The sequence below is a fragment of the Charadrius vociferus genome, unplaced genomic scaffold, assembly GCF_000708025.1.
Source record: "Charadrius vociferus isolate BGI_N301 unplaced genomic scaffold, ASM70802v2 scaffold820, whole genome shotgun sequence".
Classification (NCBI taxonomy): Eukaryota; Metazoa; Chordata; class Aves; order Charadriiformes; family Charadriidae; genus Charadrius; species Charadrius vociferus.
The window spans coordinates 52,469-63,642 of NW_009646233.1; the positions used below are offsets into that span (position 1 = coordinate 52,469).

Here is an 11,174-nt window from a genome sequence, read left to right on the forward strand (position 1 = left end):
CCTTTTTCGAAAAATGCTTGGAGGCATAGCTGTTTTGCACACTATGTAGTTACTGACCTTTGTTAATGTGCGAGAGCTAGGATTAAATTCGTTTTATAAAAAATTCCATTAACTTCCATCCTTTTTTATCTCATTTCTCTGAAATTGTAGTATTTTAAATCCAAAATGAAGGTGGTGGTGTACTGAAACTGTATATTAACTACCAACTTTTGAATTCTTTGTGTGTATAGACAATGTGTTTATAAACAACATTCATATCATCCTTGCCAGGAGTATCGTGCTTAAAGGGGTATGATTCCTTAAATGACTACATGAAGAGCAATTCCACTGTGCTGCAATATGTGGTAGAAAGAAGAATCTAGACCAGCAAAATCCGTTGTCCTCAAAGCCATTTGTTTAGGAACATGTAGCTGTTTTGCTGAGAAAGCGCAAGAGACAGATTAGGGAGATGGTAGGTAGAAAGAAGTTGCCCATTTTGAATGTTAACTTTGTTTTCTCCTTAGGGGATACGGCATTGGCATAAGGCTGATTGATGATTTTTTAGCTCGTTCAGCTGTGAAAAAGTGCCGCAGTTATTCTGAAACCGCAGACATGATTGCACAGGTAAATAAGATTTACATTCTCTAGAGCTTCATCAGCTTCAGTGGTCTTAGCTTTTCCCTCCTCCTCGATCAGTTTGCTCCAGAACGGTTACCTACGTTTTCTGCTATGTCATTACTTTCTTATCAAAACCACTCATCTCCACAATCACACCCATGCTTACATTGGGTGAAATACAACCTTTTCCTTATCTATAACTTCATAGTAACCAGTAGCTCACAGAGGTTGGCCTTGAGAGGAGACATCAGTTTCTACCTCTGTAACATAGTGCTGCATCAGGCTGGGAAAAAAATCAACAATCAACAGAACACAAAAAATGTCATGTTGAGTGAGATAAGAATTTTGCAGATAGTCTTGATAAACCCACAGTGGTAAGTTTACCACAAAGGGTCGTCAGAACCACAGAATTGGTTTACATGGGTATTAGTTTTATATCTGAGTTGAGGACAGAGAACACAAAGTGGGATACCACATGTGAGAGGCTGCCAACCCCTGACCTACACTGACCTTAAAGTCAGTTGCTAAGCTGAAATTAAAATTCTTCTATTCCTAGTAGCCTATGAGGCATTTTGCCATTAGAAGAATTAGAAAGTTTCTTTTTGTTTGCTGCAGCTTAAGCTGATTTCTTCTACTCTTGCCAGAGAATGCAGCAAACAGCAAAAAATGATCCAGTTTTAATCAAACTTCAAATTATATATTCCCTCACTTTTTTCCTTTTTCTAGGAACATAAACCTTAACCATCTCATACAGATCTTAAACTTTGATATTCTTACTCCTGCCACCTGAATCTCCTCAGCATCTCCATAATTATCTTAGATGGTTTTTAACCTCAAAATGGTAATATTAGGAATAAGCTGCAGGGTTTTCCACAAAAGGAAGACTCAGTGATAGCAGAGAACTGTAAGAAAGGAAAATGAGAGAAACATTTTCCTCACTACCCACGAATCTAATAATAAAATAAAAAAGATAAAATCAGAGTGGGTACCTTCACCTTCTTTGATGGACATTTCCCTTTTATTGAATAGTCTTTCACACTACTGTGAGACAAAAACGATCTAGGAGGAAATTTAGAAGCAATACATGGGTTTCTAAAGACGTATTTTTGCCCCCAGGGCAAGTAAGATTTCTTGGGGAAGCTCAAAGAGAAATCCATAGGATGTCCAGCCCCTTTAGACTGCTGAGTATTAGAGGTGGTAGTTCATAGATACTGAGTTAGCTGAGACTTACACCTGCTGAGGTCATGGGGAATGGTCCCTTTTATCCTTTATGATTTTCAGCTCTGAAGTGTTGCCAGTGAAGATATGTCTGGCCTTTCCCAATGGCAAAAATTAACCACACGTAAAAAAGAACTGTTTTGTAGGTAGTCATTTGTTTTCATAGGAGAGATCAGGACATCAGTTAGTTGAACGGAGATTCATTTCCATTGGCCCATTTTAGGAGAGAAAAATATGCCTGGCATACTGTTTGATTGCTTGAGAATTACCAGCAGCACCAGCTAAATGTGAGCATTATGTTTAACCACTGACTGCAGGATTGGGAAACAGCAGGCTTTCTATACAGTGGAGTAAGGCACCAGTATATGCCGGTTACACAGGAGAATCTTAGTTCCGAGTATACATGATGTTATCAGGTGATGTGTGATCCTGCTCACATTAACCGTGTCAGAAATGCCTATGTTACATCTGACTGAAATGGGGGGACAGAAGTTATGTTATCATTCCAAAATGCTTGTCATAGAGACACTGATGGCTGTCACAGAAATAGCGAAAGGACCTCTTTGCATTTGCTGTTGCTGGTAGGGATATAAAGTGCACATGTGCACAACACACACATACACCACAATCTGCCAGTTTAAAGCAGAAGCAAATGACATTACTAAAAGCCAGACAGATCCCATAGGTCATAAAAGAGTGGAAACTAAATTTCTTCCTGACATAAAGTATATTTTGGAGTCTCAAATCAGGATGATGTATAACAAAGCTCCTCCTGTGGAGGAGCTGAGCCGGGGTAGAAGATCCATTGGAGACGGTGAGGGCAGCTGAATGAAAACCATGAGACAAGCAGCATTTCAATCACTGTATTAAAATGCACTGTCTTGTTAAAAGAATGATACCAGACTGCATAATCGCATTTTTGTTCACCTTTATGCTCTTCTGCAGGTGGTATTTGTACTTTATTGTCTCTGGATTTTCATGTATGTGCTAGATATCTGGTTTTCTGGGTCTTATTCCTCACGGTTCCCTTATTTACGAGTGCTTTAGTACAGTTGAACCATCATTCTTACGTACAGGGGATTCAACAACAAAATACAGTGAAAAATTAACCATCAAAGTAGGGAAAAAGACACTATTTCTCTACTTCAAAAAAGCACAGAAATAAAATTATTTGGAAAGATTGGAACAAACTTTAAAGCACGCAGTCTCTTGAAAAGACTATTTTTAGCAAACTGAAAGAGTTCTGTAGTAGGAGTATAACCTTTCTTAGGCAAAATGTGACATGGAAAGGGTTTTCACATTTCTCTGGCAAAACATTTTTAAACAGTCTTCAAGCACATTTGTCTGAGGCACATACCGACAAAACATATGTAAAATGACCCAGCAAGTAACTGCAAATATGCTGTTAAAATTACCAGTTAAGAATTACTCAGCTGTTTACATGATCTCCTTAACTCTTCAGCGGTAGTGTTCCCAGCCAGGAGAAAGTGCTTAAACACTTAACTGCAGTAGCTCTTCTGAGGTAGAAATCTGTTTGAGGATGAGTGTGCAGAATAAAACCAGTTAAAAGTTAAAGTAATTAAGGCAGTTAAGCAGTTCGAGTATTTACAGCCAAACGTCCTGTAAACATAGCTGCTATCCTGCAGTCCTTTGGAACACAAGGGAGAAGTCTGTAAGATCAGGCTGTGGGTGTTCCCTGTGGAAATGGAAAGAGATGAAGCAAAGGAAAAAACATAAAATGAGGAGTACAAAGCCAGCTTGCCATATTAAGAAATAAACACCAGAGGAAGGATGCACCTAAGGCAGTGACTGAGGGCTTAAAACTTCAACCACTGGTTTGGGCTGCAAAGCCTGGGATTTACTGCTAGCTTATACTGGACTGGAGAAGGGCCAACAAGTTTTGATGATGAGCCAAAGCGAGTCCTTCTGCACTGAGTTCCCATGGTGCTCACTGACTTCTCATGTTGCTGCTGTGACTTTATGTGGTTACAGTTGGGACCGAACGAAAAAAAGATAAAACAGGCCAGGTAAAAACAGATTTTCTGTTCACTGGTAAATTGGAATAAGAAAATGGAAACTAATTGAGGAATGGTATTAAGAACAAAGCACGGTTGAAGAAGTAATGTCCAAGACTGGATTCTGAATTTGGATCCAAGTATAACTGAGGATTACTTTTGAGATGAGGGTGATAATTTTGCTCTACAATCCTACAAAATCAAGTTTTTGCTTCAATTCCTCCTCACAAGACATTGACATCATTGATCTGATCGAAAGAGATGCAAAAAAACAAACAGCTTCTGGTTTCAGATCTAATCCTATAACAATGTTACCTTCTATAGGACAATGCCACTGTGCCCCAGGATGTGTCTGTGCGTGCTGCAGGTGGGAGCAGCTGGGCCAAACCCTCTGGTCCACAGTCAGCTACTGCTGGCTCACAGGCTCCATAGCTGTGTTAATACACTGCTGTGCCTAAGGCTGTATCCCTTGCTGGAAAGCAGTGGCTGGAGAGATGGGCTTTATTGTGGAAGCTCAGTACCCCATGAATGCAGCAAACATATGTCTCTGCAGCTGCTTGTAGAGAGGCCGTTGGGGACCTCCAGGGCTGGTGTGATCCAACCATGTCACCCCCAAGCCCAGAGTTGTAGGACAAGAGATGTGATTCCCTTTTTCATGGGAGGTCCTGCCGTACAAGGTCCCTATATACTGATGTGTGACCAGTTTGAAAGTCTGACAGAAGCTGGCAGAATTTATGAAGCTGGTAAATGTTGCTTTTCAGATCTCAACAGCGAGAGGGAAATGCATACAGCGGGTTGCTGTGTTAAGTGGTAGACAGTAAACTGAAAAATGAAGAGTAAAGAAAAGTTTGTGAGTAGATGGAATCAGCAACAGATGGCAAGACCTTTAAAGCATCTTGCTCTTCCCAAACACTGACTGTGGAAAAGTACTAAGAATGAAAAGTATGCTAGCAAAAATATTATCTTGACTGCCTTTCCCCTTCTAAGCAGATTAATTCTGGTCCTTCATTAATCTTGTTATTATTTAATCTGAAATTATGGTTTCTATTTTTTTAGCAGCCTGTACTATCACTTACTTTGCAACATTACTTACACATACAGTGTTTTGTAGTGAAAAGTCCCCAGTAGTATATAAAGGAACTGATAAGTTAGTGGCCTCCTAAATATTTCAGTAATTCTAGACTGTCTTTGAGCACCGTCAAAATGTTAATAAATTTTGTTCTTGCAGTTTGAGAAAGATGGGACGCTAGTTGAGACTTTGAAAAAGGGCAGTGGTACATTTTTAGTTTTGACTGCATAGATTTCTTGTTTGACATTAAGCAATATATAATCCCATAGAGTTGCAAGTAGCATTTTCATAAGAGATTTTGCATTATATGGGTGTCATTCTGATGGTGTTTTGATGGGATATGTACATGTCTAAATAGATACTCTTTTTTCTTCTGTTTCATATAGATAGAAATGAGACAAATTTATGGATGCAACTTTCAAAACTGCTCATTTATTTTACTTCCCTGTCTTTTGGAGTCACAAAGAAAGATTGAAAAGACCTTTGTTTTACCCTCTGAGAAGTCACATATGGTAGTTCGAAAGGAATTTCTGTCCAGTCATAGCCTGGCTTTAAAAAAAATGTTTGTATCTATTCATTGAATTACTTATCTATATACTTAAATTATTTTTTCTGCTGAGACTTTTTTAAGACTTTCACTTTATAGCTTTTCAATTTTGCCTTAATTCGGTGCTCCATTGCAAACCAGCTACTGTTTTTGCATAGTTTCCATGCAAGTTCTCTTTTACGCAGGAAATTTTAACAATAGAATTTGGACAGATTTGTCATACCGTAATGCAAAGTACAGCTGAAACTAAATTGAAAGCATATGAGGGCCTAGCACAGTTAACTAGTTTTTGTTCTTGTAACAAAGACTTGAAGTTTGACAGAGCAGCATCTGTGTAGTGGAAGAGTTAAGAGAATTTAAATGAGAAAAGGTGGTTCTCTCAGAGGTGAAGAAATAGTAAAGTGAGGGACAAAGCACAGAGAATTGAGGAGAAGTTTCCTGTTTTATTTGTGCACTCATATTTTGATGGACATCAGAGTTAATGCAAAAATCTACATTTTCCAGAAGAAAATGTTGATTCTGCTGTTTGTTTTGGGGTTTTTTCCCAGTTTGTTTTGGATAGTGCTGACAATAATCTTTGCCTCTTTCTGAGCTGCCGTGGTAACTGTCGAACTTGAATTCAGGGACAGTGTTGATACAAAACAGCTTTTGTGGTAGCTGTTTGAGGGACAGGGTTAAATTTGCCAAAACCAGATTCCAGTTGAAAACATAGGATCAAACTGGCTTTTATTTTTGTCTGGTTTTATAGAAATATTCCCGCATCCACATGGCAATTGCATTAAGTCACAGGCATTTTGGTAAGACAACACAATTAGAGTAACACAGCCCTGGGAATGAGGATCAGTGGGAGGCTTAGGCTCCTACCAGGCACATGTCACAGCACTAAGCGTTCAGCAGCTGCTCATGGAGGTGGAGACAGTGTCAACATGAGCTACCTGTGAGTGTGAAGCAGGGTAAGGATGAGGAGAGGAGAATGCACCTCAGATTTGCCCCTTCATGGCAAAGGGGCTGGGAAACACTGTTTCAGATGGTCCTGGCTACTCAGTTGCAGAGCTTTGAGCTTTCTCCTGAGGAGGAAGAAGGTTCCAAAAGCCTAAAGCAGGATCCCTCTATCCTTTCACCTTTCCCTCTGTTAACTATGCTTTTGCTTCTGCGTCCCAGCTCTTACATCACAGTGGAGACCTCATCCTTACACCAACCCATTTGTTTCCTATATTCCTTGATCAGCTCATTAACCTGCTTAGTGGCTTCCCCTTTGCATCCCTACTTGCTTTGGTTTTCTGTGGTGCCAGTGAGAAAGGAGGTAGAAAGATGGCTTTGGTAAGGGAAGTTTGGCCCAGGCAGTGGGGACATCCTGTTAGGTGGTGTCTCCTCTCCCCTTGCCTGTAGGGAGGAGATGAGATGGGGCTGGGCAGGAGATGTTGGAGCATCTCTCATAAAGAAAGAGAAAAGCAGACAGATGGGGACAGACGTGTACCCTGGAATTCGGTAGTTGTTATAGCAGGAGAGGAGCCTGGGGAGGAAAATGCATATGGGCCAGACATGGTGTCAGACATGCCTGCTGTTGTGACTTTCATTTTGGCAGTGCTGCCTCTCTGCTTTCAGCTGCAGCAGGTGCATTAGGCTTATAACATGTTCTAAGTCTGCTGCAAAGTGGGTCAGCTGGGATAAAGAACTTTGAAACATTTGCTCAAAGACCACAAGTTCTTCAAAACACACAGAGAAAATTCTAAGCAGACAGTGGAATTAGCTCTTGGATTTTATTTTTAAAAAGAGTAATGGTCTGTAAATCCAGATAGATGCTTTCTTCTGCTGAAGAAGCACAGTGAGTATGAGAAAGTTGGGTGGAGTACCCTGGTTTGTTGATAAGAGCCTGATTTGAGCAGAGCAAAAATATGATTCTTTGCAGACTCAGAGTGACCAGCAATAAAATGCTGCATAAAAGCCTGCCCAGTCACCCCAGAGAAAGAAACTTGGCAGAAACTTTGTTCTCCTTTTATACAGTGTTTGCACAGACTCTGGACAGCCTGTGTGAGATCCACGTGGTGAATTCCAAGTGGGTGAGGTAAAGCGTAGGGCTCTGAGGTAAAATGCATTTGTCAGAAGCACTGATTGTCACCTCACCTGCATTGCCTGCCAGTTCCTCTTGCTCCAGATACTAGGTTTCCTAAGATATTCAGAAGAATGAAAATCAGCCTGCTGCAAAAATGTTTTCTTCCAGGCCCTCTGTCGTACACTGGCTGCAGACCCAGTACAAACAATATTAAGCCGTTCTACAGACTGCACTCAATGCCCAAAACCCTCAACACACCACTCAAAACAGGAGCTTTATACCCGTACAAAGGGAAATTCGCAGTGGGAAAAGATAATACCAAGTACAATACGGAGCCAAAATATCAGTGATGCATTTTCATTATTGTAGCAAAGCACTAACAACAACTGATTATGTTTCAAAATAGCAGGTTATTTTTTTAACAAGAACACAAAACTGCTGAACAGTTTGATAATTTCAGGCTCTTGGTACCCTGTACTTTGGCAGTAAGATTTGTCTAAAGAATTAGCCGGCATCTCACCGTCAACGGAGGTCGCTGCCCCATGTCACAGGCAGTTGTCTCAGGGACTAGAAAAGCAGGGCTGATCACTGTGACCATCTGTGGCGTCCTAGGTGCAACAAGAGATGCCTTGAGTGACCACTGGTGCCTCAAAACAATGCTGTACCTGCAAATGACCTGGAAATGACCTGGAAGTAAACCCTGTGTTTTCAGAGGGCTGTCAGAAAGTCACACACGTCTTCTGTATTATACTCACACCTTTTAAATGGTGTGACTTTATGATAGTCTCTTGATTTATACAGGATGAGCATACTATAGCACCTTTTACACAGGATATTGTTAAAACCGTCTTGTAGGAGTCATTAGTCATCTCTTTTTGCTGTCAGCTCGTGATCTGGAGCCAGCGACTTTAGTAGAGCATGAACCCTAGGTGCCATGGAGGACTGCAGCCTTTTCACTGATATAGGGAAATAATTTCATTCCATCCTTTTGGAGCAAGTTTGTAACTGGAAGGGAACATGGTGAAGAAGAAAGAGGCCATTGGGAAAAAATATAGAGATGAAACCAGCTAAAAGGAATCTGTATTAGCAAAGTATAAAAAAGCTGAAAATATATTTATCTATGGTATTTCCGTTCTGTCTACAAAGTCCAGCGTTGTCTCTCGTTCCTCATTGATTTCTTTCTGGCCTTCTTCAACTAGCCTGTGAATTGTGCTATAATGCTGTTTGCTATTGCTGAAAGAGTAGAGCTGGGAAGCATCTTCCCATGCCTGAAAAGCTGGCAGGGGAATTGGTTCTGGTTCCTTGTTCTCAAAAAAGCACTTCAGGTTTCGCTCGCTCAGCTTGGTGGCATAGAGCTGGAAAATCTGCTCCAGTTGTTCCTTTTCCTTCTCTGCATACACCCTCCAGAACTTCAGTTGGAGGTGGCTGACTTTCGACTGGCAGCTGGCACAGCAAGTGGTTAGCAGGGAGAGAAGAGCTGTGGTAACTATCACACACCAGCCTAAAATCTGGGGAAACAAAACAAATTAGTTTCAGGTTAAAAAGGCCCAAGTGACAATGCTGCTTGAATCAAGAATGTCAGACAGAGCGACCGCACTTTGTACAGAGGGCCTGCTGCTCCTCTCGGGACCCTACTGCGAACATCGCATCCCAGTTTGCATCCGATGCCCAGCATTAGTCTTAATGGGGCTTCCGTATGAAAACCAAAGAGAAGCAGAAGGGGTCAGGATCGAGACTTCTCAATAGCGCTCATTTTGATGTCTCTTTCTCAGGAAGGCAAAAGCTGGTTGATTTTTACTCCCAAGAAAAGTTGGCTTAGACTAGAGCGTGGCTGCCTCCCCCTCGGTGTTATAACAAGAGGAACTTGGGTAACAACAGCTGAAGAGATACGTCCAGCACAACGGCAGTTCAGGTTCAGGAACAGATGATCTCAAATCAGACCTCAACTACAGGACTCTGTATGAAGAAAAATCTAAGAGATCTAAATGGTCAATCAAAGGTCTGAATGATCAATCAAATAACATTATGGCTAAACAGTACAGAAAACAGAGAGGACCTGAGAGCAGTAGTAGTGTAATTTAGAGAGGATATTGATGAGAGTTTATTGCAAAGCTATAACCGTCTCGCATGTGGTGTATTGGGATTGCTCACTGAATTCTATCACACAAAGGGAAAAGTGCATAGGGAGAATAGAATTTCACAGTCACGAGATGGTAAATGGTTTTCTGTCTCCTGAAAGCGTTAAATAAAATTACCCAGCAAAAATTACAATTAAGACACAATTCTGAATTGCGACAGGCTACAAAAGGACAAAAAATTGTCACAAATCAATCAACCTTTTAAGCTGTGACCATATTTAGATGTGTTGTTTTCAGACTTCTTTTTAATTTAAAAACAAACAACAACTAGCATTGTTTTAGTATTAATTAGATAAAAAGAATATAAAAGATAGTCTTAAATTTAAAAAGTTTTCCCCAAATTCTTTTACCAGGAGGTTCCCTGAAATCTAAGCTATTCTTGTGAACACTTTTTGATTTTGATGAATCAGCCCTTTGTAGCGGAAAATTGTTTTTATACCAAAACTGGTTTAAAATTATCTTCTTGCCCAATCCTGTGAGAATGCTGGGAGGACAGGGCATGAGAGAGAAGAAATAGCATGTGCACTGGCAGGTCTGTGTTGGCACTGGAATAGAGTCCAATTCATCTACACACTGATGAGAAATAGTTGCGGTATTTTCAGAGTACTTTGTTTTTGCTGAAATAGGCTTTTCTGGCATCATTCAACTTTTTTTTTGTAGCAACTTCAGAGTTTGACAAAATTCTGTTAGGAACATATTAAATGAAAGAGCTACTTCCAGGATTTGAGCAAGGGCAGCGGGTGAGAAAATGTGCTTGAGATTGTTATTGTGGGATGTTCTGCTTTAAGGAGAGCAGGAGTGCAAACACAATCTTTTCATGCCTAGTGCCACTGGCCTAGCCAATAGTTCTACTCACCTACTCTACTGCAATGTGTAACATCTGCAAAAAAAAATAATACTTGTTTTCAAGCAGTGGAACAAATTCCAGTGTGGAACAAATCTTCTAGGTTTCAGAGACCCATATGAACTGGAACTGTTTTCCCATGCGTTAATGGTGATGATATGGAGAGCTGCAACCTTTCTCATGTGAACTCTTGCACTGATGTTGAAAAAATGACTGCCAATAAAAAGCTATATTTAGCTGAGGGGATATAGAAAGTTTTCTCAGGGAAGTATGTGAAACAGAGAAGCTTGACAAACAATTATTTTTAGGGACTGGTATGGAAGAATAGCTTCGCTTTCTTTTATTTTTCCAGTCACTTCGCACTAACTGGTGATTTCTATGAGTATTTGAGAAACTGCTCTTTTTAGGAGCTTTTCCCTTTCTTGCAGCTTGGAGAATGAACCCACGTAGTCTAACGGTATAAACTGAGTCACTGGTCTTTCACTATTTCCTATACATTCAACCTTAAGTCCTAAGCACTATTTGTATTTCTTTCTAAAACGCTCAAATAAATTGCTTTGTCTGCAGTACAGGATTTGTCTGCATTCCACTCCTATTTGCATGAGGACTTGAAAATAAACCGGCTCTTGGGGAGGAAATGGTTCCATATGGATACAATTGTCTGACAAAAACTTGCTGGCTCCACAGAGTGTT

The 11,174-nt window shown here is 40.4% G+C and overlaps 2 protein-coding genes across 3 annotated transcripts in view; one reads left to right on the top strand and one right to left on the bottom strand.

Annotated features, from left to right (window-relative positions):
• The window catches only part of TRAPPC3L (trafficking protein particle complex 3-like), a 19,386-nt gene that overhangs the window by 4,745 nt on the left and 3,467 nt on the right, over nucleotides 1-11,174 (top strand). Inside the window, exon 3 of the mRNA XM_009880891.1 lies at nucleotides 504-603. Coding sequence (XP_009879193.1) covers nucleotides 504-603 — 100 coding nt within the window. The remainder of the gene's footprint in view (nucleotides 1-503; nucleotides 604-11,174) is intronic.
• FAM26E (family with sequence similarity 26, member E) overlaps nucleotides 8,507-11,174 on the bottom strand; it is a 4,177-nt gene continuing 1,509 nt past the window's right edge. The window contains exon 3 of one of the 2 annotated variants that reach the window (XM_009880783.1): nucleotides 8,507-9,007. In XM_009880783.1, the coding sequence (XP_009879085.1) occupies nucleotides 8,618-9,007 (390 nt within the window). In that variant the 3' untranslated portion in view covers nucleotides 8,507-8,617. The remainder of the gene's footprint in view (nucleotides 9,008-11,174) is intronic. The other variant, XM_009880706.1, reaches the window with a different exon arrangement.